Genomic DNA, 21166 nt, shown 5'->3' with positions numbered 1-21166 from the left:
CAGTTAGCCTTGGTACACAGCCAAGGCAATTGAGGATACAATGACTAGACACATGAGCTACTGCCCAGGTTGAATGAGTGGCCACCCTTTCATTTGTCGAAGCCGGCTGCTCAGTTCCCACTGTCAGTGGCTGCCTCCAGTAGGAACATAGCTTCCCACTACATGTTTATGCCAAGCACTCAACAGTCTTATATTTGGCCTTCTAACTGCGAAAAAGACAAGAGCAGCTATCCAAATGTTGGGAGACCAAAGTATACCACAGGCTAACTAAACCAGCACAATAATATGCTTGATAAGACACGATTGTTATGGGGGGATAAGCATCCCATGGGGAATATGTTATCAACTGGGCCAATAACTGAGCATTTGAAGACTAATTTGTAATTGATAAATGTGGCTGGTGGCACTGGATGATGAGAACACAGTAACAAATCTCATCTCTTGCTACCAGAATGGTGTGACAGGCTCCGCAGGAATTCCCCCGAAGAGTATTAAGTGGATAGGAAGGGCAGCGGTAATATGTTGTGCACTGATTCCACATGGCTGCACACAATCAGACCGGGACAATGGGACAAAAAAAAGCATATTACAGAGTGTTCAGCGGAACAACTTGAAGAGAAGCTGCGGATGTGTGCCCCCTGTTATATAGGCCCTGACACGGGGTGTGCATAAAAAGAAAGCTTAAGATAAAACTGATCAGCTACATGTGGTTTGCAAAGCTCAAATGGATGCTCTTCCAAATGCAGAGTATCTTAAAGGCTTTCGCAGTCGAGGATCAACTTGCCTTGTTGCATCACACCCATTTCTAATGCAGTGATTCTAAATAAAGCAGTTTTCTTTTTTTTTCTTTTTTTTAAGATGACGCCCACTACCAAGAATGTTTTCTTTTTAAAGCCTCGAACAAAGTCCCCCGTGGGAAGATGGGAAAATGCGTCTGCCCACTAGCCAGGCAGTAATCCCCAACTTCTTCGGAGAGGCATGTTTCTCGTGCACCTCCAAGCCCCCCCACAAATTTTGCTTAGGGCCAAGTCTATGTTTCTCGTATGTCTGCAAGGGTCCACGGGATAAAAATGTTGTCAACAAGGAGGTCTGTGAACTCAAAGAGAGTGTTGGGAGAGGAAGCTGTGTGAGGAGTTTCGTCTTTATCAGCACCGTTAGAATTCAATATTTAAAGGAGAAAACAGACAGCAAGATGCTATTTCACTCCTGACAATGTTTTAATAAGGCTTGGTCCTCAGCAGAATTTGGCACAGTGCTACAAACTTATCTACAACTATACATTGCTGTGAAGATCCTGCAACTAAAAAGCTCAATGTCACAGCAGGCTTCTCAAAAAATTCTATAATAGCTTTTCTTTGTAGCAGACCGAGCCTTTCCTTCTTTGCAGAACCAACCAAACTGCATTGTCTGCTGTCCCAGTTCAATATATGCAACAGTCTACAGAACATATGGATGGAGAAACAATGAAGTGGCCTTTAGAAAAAAGTTGTGAGTGTACATAAAGGCGTGTTATAAAAGGTTTTACAGTATAACACATACACACAAAGAATGGAACATAAAGAGGAAAATGAAGTCTGTTAAAAAATGTAATATTTTTAAGTCAAAATGTATGATCAAAATATGTAAAATAATGAAAAAAAAAAGCAGCTTAATAATATGATTGGTTACCTGTAGGAAGAAGAGATGCTGGGTGATGTCTTGCACCAGCTCCTCCTCTGCATTTTCAGGGTAAAACTTGGCCAGGAAGTGAAAAGTTAATGGTTCTTCCTTAGGCACCTCCTGATCCAGAACCTGCGTGAGATAACCAAAGAAATCAGCATTCACACAATTTTTACTTTCCCACATATCTGTATGGTAACAGTTTTCACATGGGCACATGACGTTTTAAGCAGAGAAATATTACACCGGATTAACCTTCTTTTCCATCTTCAGCCAAGCCTCAGAGTCCTTTATGTTGTACTGGAGCCCAAAGAACCACGTCTCCCTCAGTCCCAGAGTCCGGCACACTAAGTTGAAAAGGTCTTTTCCTTTCCACTTGACCTGAAATAAAAGAACGTTTTAGTCTTTTTTTTTATTATTTAAATCAGGAGAGTAATGCTAAATAGCTTAAATTTGCCTGATAAAGGCATTTAGATATATTTCGTCTCTAATCTCCGAGTTAATTCTGAGTGCAAGCTACGGTCAAGTACATTCAAGGTTGGCATGGAGAAACGATGACATAAACTCCACCGTGCAGCAGAGACGGCAAACTGGTCCGATTAGAAGGAAAAGAAATCCAATGCAAGACAGAAGAAAAATGAATAGCTGGTTTATATGACAAAAACTTGCTAATTACTATCTACAAACCCCAGAAGTGACACGATCACCATCCCAGTACAGTAAATTGAAACCTGCAACTTGGATTTTTCGCTGCTGTGTGTAATTAACAAAACCAGTGGCTAACCTTGGTGGGGTTCCTCCCATTTTAAGTACAGATATGGTGTTTGCAAGTTAATGTTATGCTTTTCAGCTCCAACATATCATCTAGAAAATAATACGATACACCACCACTGAAAGAGGGTGTGTGTGTGTATATATATATATATATATATATATATAAATAAAACCGTGAGATGAATTCTGTATGCGTTTTAACTCAATTTGCAGACAGATGATTTTCATAAAGTCCTGTCAGCACTGAGATTTGATGTGCTTAAAATGAACCTGATTTCATTTTGGTATAAGACAGAAGGCTTATGGGGTCCTCTACAGAGTAGACCCTCTATTAACTGCTGCATCGGTTTCATTGTCATTTGCTGTCATCTAGTGTCGGAAAAGAGAGAGGATACATATTAGGAGAAACTTATAAAGAACCTCCATCAGCAGTCTCACTTACGCCTACACATTTTTTCAGTTATCTTAGCAGATAGTAGGTAGGCGTAGAATTAAGGTGTAGTTGCACGACACTTAGAAACAGCAAAAGAACCCGGGTGAAATATTTAAAGTCATTTAGCCAGGTGAGCAGATGTGTACGTGTAGTGTGAGCAAAGTTTCTCAAACCCACCTCGCAGCTGAACTCCATGTCTGACTCCATTGTGCAGATCCTCACGTTGAAGTTCCTGGCTTGTTTTCTCATTAGAGTGTTAAATCCCATCTTAGACGCTAAGGCACTTGCCATGATTCTAAACTATATAAAAAAAAACAACTAACTATTCAATCAATCAAATTCGTTCCCACATTCTCTGCAAGCCGAGTGCACTGTCAAGACATTATTTCTAAACTATTCTACTCCCTGGCTGCAACAACGAATGAGTCACTTGGCATAATTATCGACAGAAACGCGCAGATGTGCATGTGACTCCTCAGCTCGCTCTGCTATCGATGTTTGTAAGCAAGTCCCATCAAAGTTTTTTGGGATTTTGACATATCATCGATTTGTGAATGTCGCGTGCACTCGACATCTATGGGTGTTTTTCTCCCAATTCCACGGTCGCCTCAAAAGAAAAAGTTCACAGATACATTTCGCAAGAGCAGACAAACAGATAAAAGTTACATATATTGGCTGCTAACGATAGCTGGGTTCAATAGAATTTAAGTTGGCTAAACAACGTTAATGTTATGTTATATCCAAAATCTTTTCGCGACAGGTAAACGTTTCACAAAGTGAATTCTACAAATGTCTTTATCTTCTCCTCTGAGGAATTATTCATCAAATACTTCCCTTCTTAACACTTCGAAACTCTTCGGTTGTAACATTTAAACTACTCTGGAAACGAAGAGCTAGCTGCTAACTGCGGCTAGCAAACGCTCTCATCTACAAAGCAATGCTGCCTTCGCGGGTCATCTATAATGTAGTAATAATTTTGTTCTTGCTAAAATTCTAAAAATAATGAAGTTACTTTTGGAGACAGTTTCACAGAATGTGTGTTTTTTGGTATCACTGTGGTCTATACAGCAACTTGGTTGTCTTGAAAATGTTATTAGGACCAAACAAGCACTATGAGTCTTTTTTTTAAATGATTATGGGGATTTTCTTTCAACTGTTTCTAAAAACTCCCCCAAAATGCAAGTAAAGATATGCAGTCAATAATTTTGGCAATACTTTAGACAATTAGTATACTTTAAACCGTTTTACCTGTCAACGTTTAAAATCTGACTTTGCTTTTTGCTTATATTTTATAATAAACTATTAAATTGAACAACATAAACACATATGTCCCGGGGAACATGAAGGCAGCCCCAGTTCCTTCCCCATTTCTCTCTGACTGAACAACCAATCGCATTGCAGAACATGCCCCACGCCCCGCCCCCTGCGCCATAAAGGGGCGGGGCCAGAGCAATGAGGTAATCGGGGTAAACAGTAAAAATGGCGACGTTGGTAGCCAAAGAGGAGCAACCAAGCCTAAACGGGATTATTTCCGAGCTCCAAACTAAAAAACTGACCGACTTGCCGACCGAGTTGCTCGAGTATATTCTGTGCTTCCCCGTCCTCCAACATGTCGACATTTGTAACGTTTCATGCTGCTGCAAGCGGCTACACGACGTTTGCCATGGAAGGGGGAAGGTCTGGGGACACCAGTACAAACTCAGGTGCTTTATTTAATGACATTTCTGCGGAGTCTTCATGCTTTCTTTCGGTGCTATTTTCCCCCAAATAATCTAGTTATTGTTTGTTTATTGGCTTTGTTTAGGGCCCTGAAGCCCTTCGTGTCTGCTTGAAGGTGCGTTTACCGCGAACTCGTAGGCAGCTGTCAGCTTTTGACATTCTGCTGCTGCACCAAATCTATCGTTACGCTGCTCCAGTGGCACGCATTTAATCGGCAGACAACTGCGAGGCCTGAAAACCTGAAGCTTTGCAAATCTTAATTCGTGGGGATTAATTATATTTCACGCAGAGTATCCAAATATGAATTTGTGTGACCTTGAGTCATACGTTTTCTCCGAGAGCTGCGGAAAAAGTGCAGTAGGCAGAATCTAAGCCCTCCTCCTGACTGGTTATCCACATTTTTTCTCCTGTATACAAGAAGACCACCATGTCTGGAGTAGGATTTTGAACTTTCCGAGCGTGTACTGCTTAAGGCAAACTGATTCTGAGCATGCTGATAAGTGTGTTTGTCATTGCAATTCTTCTCCCATCATCAACAGATGGCCAAGACTGCAGAGGTTTTACCGTCAGAATGAGAGCTGTGACTGGCTCAGAGAGTACAAAACTCGCCACAGAGTTGGAATACAAATACGACAGACTGTGGAATCCATCTCAAAGAGGTTCTTCACAGAAGTTGTAAGTAACCAGTTTGTAATGACGAACACTAAAGTATTACGAAGGTGATGTTTAAGATGTAATGGAACATTCAATTGGATCAGTGAAAAGAGACAAAGAACGGCCTCTGATGTTTGTCCATGAGAACTGACTGTCCCTTTGTATTCGGTCTCTATACGGGGTGCATGCTTGTGTAAGAACATGTGAACCCTCTGTGTTGCATACTAACCCGAGGACCTGTAACTCAGCCTTGTGTAGGGCAGGTGCTGGGAGACAGCTTTGCAGAGATTGAGTCACTTGGGATGCCAGAGCACTTCTGCGAGGACGAGCTCCTCTTCATACTCAACTCTGAAAAGAGGTGAGAGCAGCGCTTGTGCCTCCGGTGAAACAAACAAAAAAACGAAACGGTGCATGCCTCAGTCTAGACTTTGCAGTCATTAACGGGTTCGGGTGTTGATTTTGTTAATTCTCTTTAAAGCGGCGCTATGCAACTTTCAGTAAAACAGGGTTTGTTTACCATGCAATACACACCCCAAAGCTGTAGGGGGAGCTCCGTAGAAAATAAGGCGACAGTCAAGCCAGACTGTCGTAAACCCACCAGAGGCAATTTACGGTTTATTTTTCAAGACACTGGCAGAGAGTTGGAGAGCCTGTAGCAACCCAACGCGAGTGCTTACCGGATGTGAGTACTCCGGATATCCGGGCGAGTATTTACATGCCCAGATGTGCTTTTCGAACATCACGAATGCTTTGCGGTACCACTGCTACCCGATGTGAGTCGCGCTGTGAGTCACGCATGAGCACACCGTTGTGCAGAAGTAATCTCACGGTTGACACGAAACAATATAAGATTAGTACGACGCCGTTTGGTGCTATTGTCTACCCATTAGCCTACCTGTTCTCTGCCGTGAATAATTCTTCATTACCACTACACACGCGCTGTCAAGCAGACTGGACTGAAAGTCTTATAAACACCATTGTTTTAAAACTTTAGGATTACACTGATCTATGTTGGGAGTCAAGCACAAGACCAACCAAGAGCTGAATGCGCATAGTCAATATTGAAATATAGTAGTAAAAAAAAAATAAAACATTCATTTCAAAATTAAGGGGACATAAACAGTAGACTAACTGGTTTTGTACGATTAATTTTGCATACATTGGTTACACACACACACACATACACACTCACTCTCTGTTCCAGCCACTCCATCCAAGGGCAGACAGTGGAGCACGTGGAAGTTTTTAGGTACCTGGGTACCGTCTAATGTCTGTGAGAAAGACCGGAGCCACACCAAAGACAATTTTCTGTTGTTGTGCCACCTGACATTTTTGGGGGCAATCTGTCTTTACTTCTGTATGCTACAAAAAAAAAAATCAACGGTATTTGAAATTCCACTAACCGTTAAGTATCAACAAGTGTCTAACTTATGAAAACCTGGTGCATGTGTAACCAGGGGATGTTACACAGGTCAAAACTTTGACTACGCCAGTCTCATTAAGGGTGAGGCATCACTAGGGCTGCTGTACACAAACAATTTCCCCTGCAGGTTTGAAAGAACTTGAGGACACAGTTGTTAGAAAACATATACTTTCCTTTATTTTCTTCTTCTTGTATAAAACATTCTAAATGTGCAGAGTTGCAGAGAGGGCAGGCGAGTAATAAAAGCACAGTGCTACTCTGATATTAACATGTATAGTACACATTGCGAACTTGAAGCACAGCAAACAAAGAAAACCAACACAGAAGTTAGTACATGATCTTACTGCATAGCAGTGGACTGTGTTCACAATGTATAGGTATACATTGAGACAGTCACTAGGTTCCACCTTACTCTGTCAATTGTGCCAGAAGTATATTATATGCAAACCGGAAAAACACTGGCAATTAGATTCAGACTAGGTATAAAATAAAATCCACTAGAGTCAGAAGGCCTAGACCAAAAACAAGTGGTATATAGTCATAAGGAACAGGGTGTTCAGATGCAGCCCCTGGTGGCAACGGGTGAGGAAAAACTCCCTTTTCACTTGATTTGATATTTTTCTTGGGATAAAAACTCAGTATAGTCTGAGGAAAAAAAAAACCCATGAAGTCGGGAAGAAACCTCAGGCAGAGACCGACGGCCACCAAGGGGAGCCCCCTGCCAGGGCTGGTTACGAACAGGTTAATGATAATAATGATAATGAGAGACTTTATTAATCCCCAATGGGGAAATTAAATGCTACCTGGTCATCCACACAGCACATAACAAACACATAATAAATAAATAAGAGCTAAAAATAACCAAGAAACAAGAAACAGTCCATCATAAAAACACACAAAGAATCACCACAACAAGTAAAGACACATAAAACCACTAAAAAAGCGCACTCAGCAGTTGTTGTTAAAAAGTCTGATAGCTGCAGGAAAAAAGAACCTTTCGGTGGAGCACCTAGGAAGGAGGAGCCTTTGGCTCCTGCCACTCTTTGTGAATAAACTGTACAGTGGGTGGTCGTCCATGCTCAGCACACTGTACACCTTCCTCATTGTCCGCTCCTCTAAAATTTGCTCCACCGAATTAAAACACACACCCGTGATGGACCCCGCTTTCTTGATAAGCTTATTTATCCTGTTTCTGTACTCCAGTGAAATCCCTTCACACTAGAGTCAAATCTAGCATAAAACTGATTAGCCTCATCAGGCGTAAATATTCCCACACTCATACTACTGGTGACAGGGCCAAATCCTGTTATGGATTTAAGGCCTTTCCATAAACCTCTGGTGTCACACTCCTGAAGTTTGTGCTCAACCTTGTCCTTATAATTCCTCTTTCCTTGCCTAATGGCAACCTTTAGGTTCTTCTGTGCCACTCTAATCCTGTCCTTATCCTTACTCATGAAGGCAACTTTCTTTTCATTAATTGCATTCTTTATTTCTTTAGAAATCCATGGCTTATTATTAGAGAAGAGTTTTATAGCTTCACTTGGAATAACCAAGTCCGTACAAAATTTGACATACTCAGTAACACAGTCAGTCACACAGTCCACCTCATTTGGGTCTTCGCCATAGAAAACAGACCAATCAGTACACTCCAGACAGTCCTCGCACGCCTCATTTGACCATACACGCACTGATTTTGTTGATATAGGCTGTCTCTGAGCCAGAGTGGTGTACTTGGAGGAGAGGAGAACTAGATTGTGGTCTGACCTGCCCAGCAGAGGGAGGGCAGTAGATGTGTAGCTGTCTTTAATATTGGCATAAAAAAGGTCAATAGTTCTGTCGCACCTCGTGGGACAGTTGACAAACTGCCTGAATGAGGGCAGCGAAGCAGAGAGAGTGCAGTGATTGAAATCACCATTGATCAGAACGAGCGCGTCCGGTGTGCGACTCTGAAGTTCATGGATAACCCTTGACATCGTGTCAGTGGCCAACTTGGCATTGGCAGATGGTGGAATGTATGCCACGATTACAATAACATTCGAGAATTCGCGTGGAAGGAAATAGGGTCTGCAACTCACCGCCGGCAGTTCAATGTTTGGGTCACACACTTTGTGTTTCTCCGTAACGTGACCAGGATGACACCAAAGCTTGTTAACGTACAGGCAGACGCCTCCACCCGATTTTTTTGCCTGCCTTCTCCGGCCTTCTCCGGCTTCTTCTTTAAAGGTAGAGGGAGGTGGGGGGTGTAGCAGGGTGACGCAGGGTGACGTTGTCTGGCCTGGGCGACTAAGAATAGATCATCTGCCTGTCTTGAACTTTTAACACCTGCAGACATACATTTTGTGTGACCCATCAACATGGTTAATTTGTAAATTGTTAAGTAGGGCAGAAATGGGTCTGAAAGACTCAAATGTTCACTCAACACATAACAAGTAGTGATCCCCTCGGCCTGGTTGCCTGCTCCAAGCAGGAAAAAGTATGGCATCCCTTGAACGCACGTTGTCCTGTTTTTCGGGAATAATTTCACAGACAGAAATACACACTTACTGTCCTATGGGGCATTGATATAATAATAAATAATCTTTTCAGAAGTCACTTGCCAGGGCATCCTGAAAAGGACCTGCATCTTTGGCCCATTAGTCACCCAACCAGGCGTATCCATGGTCTTGCTTCAGGGAACAGGAATTGTAACCATGGTGGTCATGATAGACTGACAGCCTCTGACAATCGTGGCCTGCTAACATACCAACAAAACATTAATAAAAGAGAAATTAACTTTAATGTCATACAGATCACCTCCACAAATTAAGCTTCAAAAGATAAGATAACTCTTACTCTCCACTCGATGATATGGCTTGAGACGAGAGATATTGTGCTTTTGCCTAAAATACAGTAGTAGACATAATACAATAGTCATTGTAGGCCTGGCTAAAACACACCTATTCTGATCATCACCTATTGTCTTTAAGAACTGACCTTCTCGTTCACCGCTTTCATTTTATTGACCGCACTGTCAATGTCCTCCTCTGGATTGCCCAATTCAAAGTCTGTCAGGGGACAGGCGTTATGCACCTCGGGCAACACTGGATGGCGGTGGAACATCAGATAGAAAGGTGTATGCCTTGTGGATGCCTAGACACATAGCACATTTACATTAGGATTATAAATAGACAACAGGAAACAGAAAAAAGCTAGAACGAATAGCCACCTGTGAAGATATGTTGATGCCATAGATGACAGCATCGAGGTGCAGATCCCAGTCATCATGAGCATCGTTCACATATTTCCACGCTTGATGTTTTGGTTAGTCCGCTCATCCTTCACATTAATAAAAAGTACAAATTAAAATGCAATAAATTATTTTTTTAAAGCATAAATTCCATGCACGGTATGTACAAAAAAAAAAAACATTATATTTTTTATTACCTGGCCGTTGGTCTGGGGGTGATAGGCACTGGAGACCGAATGCTTAATGTGGAGCATGTCAAAAATTCTCTCATTTAACTGTGGACAAATTATGTAAAAAAGATTATGGTTCCATGAATCATTTCATTCATGGAGAAGTATGATGAGCCACAAGTTTGTAAATGGGCCAGAATGACAACAACTGAACTGGATTGAAGGCAGTTCTACTGATGCAGACACCAACACTGTTACTGATGTAAAAAGCTTCTCACCTCGTTTACAAACTCCTTCCCTTGGTCAGTTATTATTCTTTGGACCATACCGAACGTGTACATGATTTTTACAAGTGCTCGGCATACTTCCACCGCTGTCTTCGAAGGAAGAGGGGCGGCAGCAACCCACTTACTGTACAGGTCGGTCATGGACATAATGTACTTATGTCCTCTTTCCGTTTCCTTCAGTGGACCAACAAGGTCCAGCCCGATGACGGTCCAGGGATCTGTAACCTGACAAAAATGCCTCATATTTATGTCACCTACATTTTGCAGATGGATACATAAAAGTAACACACATTGTGTATGTTTTTTCTTGAAAGAATGCAAACCGCCTGCTTGAATTGAATAAAATCTCACTACCTTTATGGGATGCAGGGCTGGGGCATCCGTTTGGATGGGGTCATTGAGCTGACACTTGTGGCAGCATCTCACCTTAGACAAATAATAACAACACATAGGAGACTTCTTTCCACTCACATTTTTACTGCGTGTGACGACAAAATCAGACACAATGAGGAACTAGGCATACAAAATGATATGAATAAAATTCTGAATAAAAGTAGGCTTCTTACTTACCCAGTTCTCGACGTCCTTTGCCTGGCCGTCCCAGAAATAGCCAGCAATAGTTTTGTTTCTAGTACCCCTTACACCTCTGTGGTTGCCAGACCCAGGGAGATTGTGGCACTCGTTAAAGCTGCAGTCGGCAGGTTTTCAAAATTGCGAGTCTAAAGTCGGAAAATTCGAACTGATACAACTTTCAGGTCCCTCCCCCAACCTCTAACAAGCTCCGAATCGCCCCCCAAACCCCTCCCCCTCTGTGGACGAGGTTGTGCACGTGAGTTCACTCCAGTGTGAGCGCACACAAGCTGGGGCAGACTCACGCTCAGCAGCGTGTGCACAAGCTGTGATTGACAGGTAGGATTCCTCCACCCTAATGTGATTGGTGAAAAACAGCCGGGAGCGCTCGGTTTTTGCGAGCATGATTACAGGCTTCAGAGGGAGCTACAGATTTCGTTATTTTTCCTAAACAGCCTATTTAATATTCTACTTCCAGAATGCCATGACAGTTCAAGCTAATATGACTAAAAAAAAGTTGCCGACCGCAGCTTTAAGGACGGCAGTTTTTTCCGCGTCACTGGTCACCACCAGCCGCATGTACTGCCGCTTTGGTCCGACATAAAATATGCGACGATCTATTAAAACAAGAAAAATTATAGGCCTAACGAATTTAGACTTTTTGATAAGGCTACGTGAGGTTAAGTCCTGATCGCGAATCATCTCCTTGGCTCGCTGCCAAGTGCTAGTCAGCATCAAGTGAATTCCACACTGACATTCTGACAAAACAACAGAGTAAAACAACAAAAAAGTCTTGATCGCACATCATCTCCTTGGCTCGCTGTCGTGAACGCTGCCTTTATAAGTGTTAGTCAGCATCAAGCGACAGTTCTGACAAACATTGACATTCTGACAAAACAGAGTAAAACAACAAAATGTAATAACATGATTAATGACAGTAATAAATGCGCCTCCGCTTCCGAGCAAGCGGATAGGTAGGCCTAGAATTGCTGACATAAATTAAGTTTATTATTTATATCTCGAGTAAGATTGAAAAAAATGTCAAGTCGGGAATGTGATGAAATTGGGCTTACCTTTCAGTACAAAGTTTTTCGATGCGCGGCGAACCTTCCACCTTTCCTCCTTCCCCCTGAGGGGCAAAACTTGCCCCGTCTCTAAAAAAGTTTTTACATTCTCATAAAACTGAGAGCCTCCCATCTTCTGTCAGGAGTCAGACCTGTCAGGAGTCTGACCACAGATTCTCTTCTCCTACTCAACTAGGTCTGTGCTACTCAAATTAAGTAGCTAAGGTAAAACTGTCGTAAATACGCGCCAAATACGCGCCCGGATATCCGGAGTACTCACATCGGGTAAGCACTCACGTCGGGTCGCTACAGATGTAGCTAATGGAGAGAGGGTGTGTCTTATCAGGCTCCCTGGCTCGGCTCAGAGCCCTTTACGACCTGCCGTGAAGCAGTAGTTCTCGGCTCTCGTGTGTCGCGAGACTTCCAGAGGTAAACAAAGCACGCGGCGCCACAGGCAAAGTTGCAAGCGCTGTTTTGGTCTAGGGCCACCAGATGGAGATGGAAATGTCACCGTTTTCATCAGAACGGGTCAGCCAAGCGATCTGATGATTGCCAAGCAATTTTATGACCATGAAAAAGTTGCATAGTTCCCCTTTAATACCTGTGTGATTATGAAAGTCCTTGTTGTGTTTTCTCCTCCATTTTTGCCTCTCTTGCTGTCTGGCCACCCGTGACTAGGAAAAGCTTGACACTGAAGTACTATGCAAAGAAAATCCTTTACTTCCTGAGACAGCAGAACATCCTGAGGAGTCTGAAGGCTTTCCTGGAGCAGCCTGCAGAACAGCAGTCGGCTCTAGAAGGTGATACATTAGCAGTAGTCATTCTTTCAGTATGTTTTTTTTTTTTTTTCCCCCTCCATAAAAAACCTCAAATTGGTCTTCCTCACAGAACAGAATACATAACTAGAAGTTCTCATCTACTTGTCAGACATCCTGTCACACCAATATGCTATTTAGGAATTGATCACCCCATATGAAGAAAAATTTGTGAGGGCATTTTACCAGTTAAAGTTCAACTTGTTTTGTCTCATGCATTCATTCCCTGGCTCCTCTCTGCCTCTTTAGGCGCAGTATTAGTGGATCAGTATTGTAACCCACTGGCTGATGTCACACTGGACAACATGTCGGTACAACTGGATGAGATCGCAGAAAAAGTGAAGAAGATGTTGAGGATCAAGAATCCATCTCACCCAAGCTTGCGCCTCTCTCAAGGTGGGTTTCGAAACAAAACTGCATGACAAATGTTGTGCACATTTTCTATGTCATTATCTTTTTACTCCAGAGTAATTGGCACAGTTAGAAACTTGAATCCTCAAGTACTGGGTCTTCACTCACAATAAGTTCTGAAACACCAGTTGAAAATGTGAGCTTTTTTCTTTTCCTTCAGCCAAAGTTCTGATGACGTTTAATTTCTTGTGAATGATACAGGGGACTTTGTTATAGAGGTCTTTGAGCTCCAGAGGCAGGTGGTGTGTGCCCTGAACTCTGTGTTGTACGAGCAGCTTCAGTACAAAGGCAATGAGTGTGACTACTACAACCCGCTCAACTCTTACATCCATCAGGTAAATCTTTTCGTTCTCCAGATTTTTTATGATTTCTTGACTTTTTTTTATTTTTTTTTTAATTTGGGGATATTTTAACATAATATCTTGTTGTTCATTCAGGTGCTACTTCGCCGTACAGGCATTCCCATAAGTCTCTCTGTTCTTTACATGACACTGGCCCGGAAGCTGGGTGTTCAGCTGGAGCCTGTTAACTTTCCTAACCATTTCCTGCTGCGCTGGTGCCAGAAACCAAGAGGGTATGGCTTGAAATTAAAATCTTTTGAGATCTATCTTAACAACAATACGAGCAACAGTCTATCGAGGTTTCAAGGTTTCTTTTTTTCCAAAAACCACAAATTTGGCTATTATTTTTAGGAAAAAATGCTATGGACTGTTCCTTATCCACATTCTCTGTATAACATGAACTCCTTTTTCTGCTTTGTGGAAAGTAAAACATTTTCAGGGTTTGCTAGATAAATGCTTGGAGTAGCTAAGCTGCTGATTGTTGGAACAAGGGTTGATGAGTCAGTGTATCTGTAAAGCTTTTAAATTTGCATCACTGGACATAGACTTACATTTATTTTAAACGAATCAAACAATCTAACAAGCTCTCAGAAGTCCTGAGAAGTTTTGGAAAAGGTTTCTGAAAGTTTAATTGTGAAAATAATGACTCTTAAAGAGACTGGAATGTTTCACCTCTGAAAGTACATTGCTTGATCTGGCGATCCGTTTCCGGTGCATTAATTATCGTATGAAACTTTATGCCTGCAGGAGCGAGGACATCTATGACTTTGTCTACATTGATGCCTTTGGTAAAGGCAAGCAGCTGACAGCGAAGGAGTGCGAGTACCTCATTGGCCACCAGGTGACAGCAGATTACTACAGCGCTATTAGCACCACAGTGGTGCTGCTCAGGATGGTGGGAAACCTGCTCAACATCGGCAAGAGAGGGTAAGAAAAAAGTCAACCCTGGAGAGATGGATGAGGGCTGGTGCACGAATGATGGATGGGTAAAAATTTTATTTATGGGAATAGTAATGGAATTGAAGTGAGAATTATTTTGCAGCATACCCGGTGGTTGGGGACCCCTGTGTTAGGTGACCCGTGTCGCCTGAAGTCGAGTTTAGGGGGCGTTGCCTAGTGGCAGAGCGTCACACGAAACACATAAAATGCTGGGCGTGTACAATGACGTAGGCACAAGCCATGCGTCGGAGGTAGGGTTAAATACACCTTGAGGACTCGTTTATGCAATTGTATATGCAGTTCATGGAGATGTTATTTTACGGGGTGTGGATGGTTACAACGTGGGATGCCGCCGAAGAACATATGCGGAGAATGCAAGAGCACTACAGTCCCCGAAATGTGGCGGTAAATAACGCCCTCTGCTCGGAGGCTGAGGAGCTCGCGGACCTCCTTGTCTCCCCAGTTGGCCATCTTCAAAAATGTCTCGAACTTGATGTAGGCTAAAACAGAGTAAAACTTGTCCTCACCTGTCGCTGTTGTTCTGAATCAGCTGTCCATTCTGTCTTTTAAACTCCTCACGTCACGCCACACCCACGTCCGACCCGCGTCGATTGTGTTCACACCAAACTCGGCTCGGCAAAAAGACTAGGGTCTGACGCGGGTCGAAAGGCGAGTCGAGATGACGCGGCAGCCCGGGTCGGCAGTGTGAACGCAACAGCGGACACGCTAAATTCGCGGATTAAACGCAGGTTTTTCCTCAGTGTGAAAGGGGCTATTGTGTCCCGATGTGGGGGGAGATGTTGGTGAGGCTGTGTTAAGATCCATGACTGAGGTGGAGGGTGACATTATGGAGGTGTGACAGGGAGGCTGCAGGTACAGGTACGGATGGGGTGTGAGGTCTGTGTAGCTGGAGGCAGGTGAGGAGCATGCTGAGCATTGATCAGAGCTGAATCTATTGAAATACATGTTCAGCTCATTGGCTCTGTCCGCACTTTCATTAGTCTGATCCCCTTGCCCCTGAAAGCCTGTGATCTTTTTTTATTATTATTATTATTTTTTTATCCCTGGCGACACATCCCTCACATAGTTCACCTGAAGTTTGATTTGTTTGCTTATGTGGGACTGATGCTGTCCACACAAAATCTGATACAGCCTATCACACATAAGGTCGTGGCATTGATGTCATCTTCGTGTGGCTCACAAAGTGCTTTCCAGTCTGTTTTCTCGAAGCACCCCTTCAGAGTTTCTTGAGCTTCTTGAGACCATCACGTTAAATTCTTGGTCACAGGTTGCTGCTGAATCAAAGTTGTAGAAGACTAACATGGGAGTTTTAAGCATTTCATGCACATCATTTTATTTATTTTCTTTAAATGTAATGTAATTAGGGCTGGACGACTTAACTCGTTATTATCGTTAACTTGTTCATTATAACGATCAATATTTTATCGCGCATTAACGCAGGTTTTATTGTTTATTTTATTATTGTAAAAGTCTGTTGCTCACAGGCTTTTATTTTGTAAATGTCTACTGCAGAAGCGGAAAAGAAAGTAATTGGCAGATCCACCAAACATGGAGAAGGGTACGGAACTTTTGCTCGGCCATTTTCATTTTAAAGTTCTTCCAGACGGCGGAGTCGACAGAACCAAAGTCATCTGTAAACTCTGCCAATATGCCGCCCATTGATTGGATGCGAGACTCGGTTCTTTTCACAGATGTTTATTAACGCCACATCAACACCATATAACTAAATGTTCAAGTACACAAAGTAAAATACAACATTAGTTGTTGTAATCATTAAATAAATAGCATTGTTTGCATTGTCGCTCGTACCAATGAATAATCAAAGTAATACTGGCCACTTTAGCCTGCTTCTCAACCAACGCAGAGTCATTCCCCAGAGGCAATCTTCACGGTCAAAACTAGGATTCTTTAACTTACACTTCTCCTCTGCATCACATTCACACAGTTACAGCAAACACCACGAAGCATGGAGTAATAAAATTAAAATAAACTAGCAGGTAACATCACCGTTACAGGTGTTCCTCGGTCTTTGTGTGAAGCTCACGGAGCTAACCGGCGCCACTTCCTGTTTCACTTGTTTCAACATAAAAGCACGTATTTCAAAATAATTGTTTTTTTTTAAACTTCTGCATTTACAGCAAAGTTGAATTGTCTTATCACCGTAGTAGTTCCAGTCTAAAATATCACTTAAAGCTGCAGTCTGCAGGATTTGTTGTTGTCATACGTAAAGTCCTAATTTTTGGCATTTTAAGAGTTTACATGATCTATCAGAACGCTTGAAGTTGAAAACGGTGACCTCCGTAGTCGCAAAATGCAAGAAATGCTTATTTTTTAACCTAAAAATAAAAAGTTATTCAACTTCCTGTCCCGCCCCATCAAAACACATGAGAACTCGTGCACGTCTACGTGCACGCCAGATGCGCTTACACGACTCCTCATTCATCAACTCACCTGTCATTTGCGATCATGGAAGACACAGTAAGTAGACTAGCCCGTAATGAAGTTCAATAGTCTAGATAAGTAAGCGTGGGGACGAGCCTACCTTGTATCGCGCGTGCACAATCGGTGATTGACAGGCAGCAGAGCCCAGCTCGTAACCTGATTGGTTACCTTTTACCGGTCCGGTCTGCAATTTTGTAAACAAACCTGCTGGCTTTGGAGGGACCTAGCGGGACATATAGGGGACCTAGAAAACTCATTTTTTTTTGTATTGGGGTATTTAATGTACTACTTTCAGAATCCCCGGACAGTTCCAGGCATTATGCTTGAAAAAGAGTTGCAGACTGCAGCTTTAAAAACAAAACACACAATTGATAGCAGCAAGTCATTCAAGGAAACAGACAGTGGAGCGAGGCTTCTACATAAAAACTACATAAAAATGCTGATGTTAAAAGTGTGTTTGCACAACAAATGTTATGGCACTTTCATTCATATGGCAGCACATTTAAAATAAAACTAAATGCTAAAGGCTATACACTACTTTTGAATTAATTTTTGGATTTTGCGGACAAATGCGATTAATCGTTATTAATCAGGGAAATCATGTGATTAAGTAGATAAAAAATTTTAATCGTTGCCCAGCCCTTAATGTAATGTAATTTGCATTGAATAATCCATTTCATTGTGTCTGGCAGAGAAGTAGACAAACTGTTGGCTTTTGGAAAGCTCGTTCAGCTGCTCCAATGTGGTGGGAAAAAAAAAAAAAAAAATCTTTCAAACATCACTGGAATGTGTTTTGTTTGTCCACCAAATCCTCACAATGTGATTGGAGCTGCTGCAGCTTGCTTCCACTACAGAAAAGAAAAAAAATATCGATGTATCGTCGATCATCTTGTCGTCTCGTAAAAACCAGAGAGTGCCTTGTATCATCACCAAGATCTAAACTGAATAAATAATTCATTATTGCCTGAATTTAATGAATAAATCAATGCAATTTTCAGTTTGAATTATATTACCTGCACTGTGTGGTTTCCTTCAGGGAGGGCAATGAGAAATCCTACCAGCTGCTGAGGGACTCGCTAGACCTCTACCTCACCATCGACCCAGATAACGTGCAGTATTTACTGCTGCAGGCACGCCTCTACTTCCACCTGGGAATCTGGCCAGAAAAGGTCAGGATGCACAATCTGCTGCTGAGTTTTTGGCCCATTCATTTGCTTCTTATTAAAAATGAGTAATAATGAATAATGAACACCTGTCTGTAAAAGATGATGTTATACTGTTCTTGTACAATAGTTTACCATGTAGCACATTGTGCTGTTGTGTAGATTAACTGCCCTCCGTGCTTACGTTCACTTAACGTTGGTCCCAGGTGTTAGACATCCTGCAGCACATTCAGGCATTGGATCCCTCCCAGCACGGGGCAGTGGGTTATCTGGTGCAGCACACGCTGGAACACATCCAGCATAAGAAGCATCCGGTAACGCCTGAGGTCAAGCAGCGAAGAGCCCCAGAACACTTGGAAGTCCAGTATTCTGTCGGCCTCATTATGAAACACAAGAGGTTGGTCACCTTCATTTGTGGGACAGCAAAATGCTTTTTATCTGTCATCTGCCTATACGCAGCTGTCTACAACAAATCTCCCATCTCCCCTTCCAGGTCGGGTTATAACTGTGTGATCTACGGCTGGGACCCTAAATGCACCATGAGCCAAGAGTGGATCACCACCATGAGGGTCCACCAGCTGTCAAATGGAGCTAACCAACCTTTCTACAATGTGCTCGTACAGGACGGGACGTGCCGCTACGCAGCACAGGGTAAGAATCATATCTGCCAGCATGGTGATTGGAAAACAAATCCTAATGATGAGCCAGTGATGGTGGGTTGTGTACTTAGAAACATACAGTATATGTGTTTGTTTATGCTTGCTGTAAGGCATAACAACAAGGCTGGTGGACGTGTGCAGGTCTAAAATAGAGAAAAACAACTATGCTAAAAATCAGTTCAGCAACTAGAATTCTTAATATAAAGACTAACCGAGATATGATCAGATTTAGCAGTTTCATGTTGTCCATCCATCCATATATTTTCTATACCCGCTTAATCTGTCGGTCGGGTCACGGGGGGGCTGGAGCGGTCATCGGGCGAGAGGCAGGGTACACCCTGGACAGCCCGTCCATCACAGGGCCACACAGAGACGAACGAGACAAACAACCACACACGCTAACACTCACTCCTAAGGACAATTTTTTTTTAGAGACAGTTTCATTTTTTCAAAACTAAAATAGAATTCTAATCATTGCATGTATGGTATGCACTGGAAAAAATGCCCCTCCAAAAATAAGTTAAAAAAATATAAGACGTTTCTGCTTGAAATAAGCAAAAAAATCTGCCAATGGAACTAGTGAAAATCGGCTTGTCAAGATTTCTTGAAATAAGATGTGATATTTAGGACTTTTGGATAAAAGTGATCTTGAAATTAGCTTAAAAACCTCTTCAAATGTCAAAAAAGGCTTGTTTCATCTGATATGTGACTTTTCCATAAGATATTCAAGATGTATTGTCTTCAAACAAGTCCCTATATCTGGCTGAAATAGTACTTGTTAGGCAGTTGTGTCTTATATCAAGTGTAATGAGATATTTTGACTAGAAATTAGACAAATGTACTTGGTAAGACTTAGATTTTTTTCCAGTGTATAAACTTGCCACTACAGACGGTGCTTACATAACTTTGGAAAGAGGCAGTATGATATGTCTGTGTGCACGTACCCGGCGTGCACGTTAGGGTTGTTGCTGCCGTGCAGCTGTCATTCTGCATGTTATTTTTGCTCCCTCCATCACTTTAACAGCCGCCTGCATGTTGTAGCGTCTATAAACCCTGAGGTGGATTTGATAAAACCAACAGTCTGCTTTGCTATGAATCAGAGACTCCAAAATGAATTACGTTTGATATTTGCTTGATAAGCTTAGTACTCTGGCTAAACAGAGTGTGTGCTTTTTGAAACTTTGTTTATTAATTTGAGGTGACCATGTAGGCCCCCCTTCATGTCTCACCCTTCCATTGTTAATCCTCAGAGAACCTGGAGCCCCACTCAGCCCCACTGGAGATCGGCCACCCAGAGGTGGGTCGCTACTTCTCCGAGTTTGCTGAAACCCATTATGTGTCTAACGAAGAACTGCAGACGCGATACCCGGAGGACGTGGGCGAAACCCTGGGCACGGTGCAGAAGCTCTATCACAGACTGACTCCTCTCTCTGGGAACCAAGAGGAAGCTCCCGCCACAGATCAAACCAGCCAACAAGCCATGTCGATGTAGCGAGTGTCCAGCACGCTGCCAACCTGGGTTAGCCATGTACTGATCATCCATTCTAAGTCCACAATCTACTTAGCTGTTGCTTTGTTGCACATCAAGACCAAGTCCTGTGTGACACAGGTTTTTGGGTGTTATTTTGTTTGTTTGTTTATTTAATGTTTTTTTAAAAAAGAAGAAAAGATGGTTACAGTGTTTGCTTTGATACGCACATCCAAATACCACAGAGTAGTTCTTGTTTTGACGGCCAAGTTCAGATATCAGATGATATCACCTTTTGGCGCTCATAAACTTTCTTTCTTTTTTTTTTTTTTTTAAATCCACTCTCCCAGCTGGGTTTGGAGTAAGAATTAAAACTTAAAATAACACGGCATGAGAGAAAAACAAAACAAAACAAAAAGCTGTAGCCTGGAGTAAATGGTTAAGTGGATGAGTAACTTCAGGATGAGTATTTAGGCGTTGTAAATCTTCCCCCTGCCTAAAATCAAGGAATGCTTCTGTATCCACATCTCCCTGCATCCAGCATCAGTCCGTAAGACGTACCCTAAACCCAGTGTTGCACACATACACACACCCAAAGATAAAGAAAACACTTTGTAAATGAACTAACTTTTAATTTTCCACCTTTTAACAAAGTTCCATGCACTTATGAAAGGCTAACTTTCACATTCTTAGAATTCTTTCCCCTGTATATTTGCAAATGAAATTATAGAATAGAAATAGACAACTACTTTGTTCGTCAAAAAGAATATATATGTACAATGCCATGGCTCATCTGTCTCTTTTAATGGATAAACCAGGACACCAATGACTTGAAACGGATATGAGATTGGAGGGAACCAGAAAATAAAGTACTTCGCGTTTTAAAAGTTCCTCTCTGACTCGTTTTGCTTACAAAAAAAACCTCGTC

The 21166-nt window shown here is 42.3% G+C and overlaps 2 protein-coding genes and 1 long non-coding RNA gene across 3 annotated transcripts in view; 1 reads left to right on the top strand and 2 right to left on the bottom strand.

The window, feature by feature from the left end:
* Nucleotides 1-3796, bottom strand: part of nf2a (NF2, moesin-ezrin-radixin like (MERLIN) tumor suppressor a) — a 33399-nt gene extending 29603 nt beyond the window's left edge. Inside the window, exons 1-3 of the mRNA XM_075467410.1 lie at nucleotides 3044-3796; nucleotides 1915-2040; nucleotides 1669-1791 (exon numbers count right to left, since the gene is read on the bottom strand). Of these exons, the coding sequence (XP_075323525.1) occupies nucleotides 1669-1791; nucleotides 1915-2040; nucleotides 3044-3157 (363 nt within the window). The 5' untranslated portion in view covers nucleotides 3158-3796. The remainder of the gene's footprint in view (nucleotides 1-1668; nucleotides 1792-1914; nucleotides 2041-3043) is intronic.
* Nucleotides 3797-4332: 536 nt separating this feature from the next.
* Nucleotides 4333-21129, top strand: fbxo21 (F-box protein 21). Its single transcript, XM_075467403.1, has 12 exons — nucleotides 4333-4569; nucleotides 5125-5260; nucleotides 5488-5597; nucleotides 12658-12779; nucleotides 13044-13190; nucleotides 13407-13540; nucleotides 13643-13779; nucleotides 14294-14473; nucleotides 17985-18117; nucleotides 18318-18508; nucleotides 18605-18762; nucleotides 20021-21129. The coding sequence occupies exons 1-12, from the start codon at nucleotides 4346-4348 to the stop codon at nucleotides 20260-20262; spliced, it is 1914 nt and encodes a 637-aa protein (XP_075323518.1). The 5' UTR covers nucleotides 4333-4345; the 3' UTR covers nucleotides 20263-21129.
* LOC142382005 (uncharacterized) lies at nucleotides 10434-11024 on the bottom strand. Its single transcript, XR_012769914.1, has 3 exons — nucleotides 10916-11024; nucleotides 10700-10771; nucleotides 10434-10570 (listed from the first exon to the last, which is right to left on the bottom strand). It is a non-coding gene; the product is annotated as an uncharacterized LOC142382005 (long non-coding RNA).
* Nucleotides 21130-21166: the final 37 nt, after the last annotated feature.

This window comes from Odontesthes bonariensis, chromosome 6 (genome assembly GCF_027942865.1).
Source record: "Odontesthes bonariensis isolate fOdoBon6 chromosome 6, fOdoBon6.hap1, whole genome shotgun sequence".
Lineage (NCBI taxonomy): Eukaryota > Metazoa > Chordata > Actinopteri > Atheriniformes > Atherinopsidae > Odontesthes > Odontesthes bonariensis.
The sequence above is the reverse complement of the archived record's forward strand: the minus strand, read 5'-3'. Positions and strand labels throughout refer to the sequence as shown.

Bases quoted from the DNA above. Each gene is read 5' to 3' on its own strand.
- fbxo21 (XM_075467403.1), top strand. From the start codon at position 4,346: ATGGCGACGTTGGTAGCCAAAGAGGAGCAACCAAGCCTAAACGGGATT. The intron at 13,780-14,293 runs GTATGGCTTGAA...TTATGCCTGCAG, and splicing joins TGGTGCCAGAAACCAAGAGG to GAGCGAGGACATCTATGACT. The intron at 18,763-20,020 runs GTAAGAATCATA...GTTAATCCTCAG, and splicing joins GTGCCGCTACGCAGCACAGG to AGAACCTGGAGCCCCACTCA.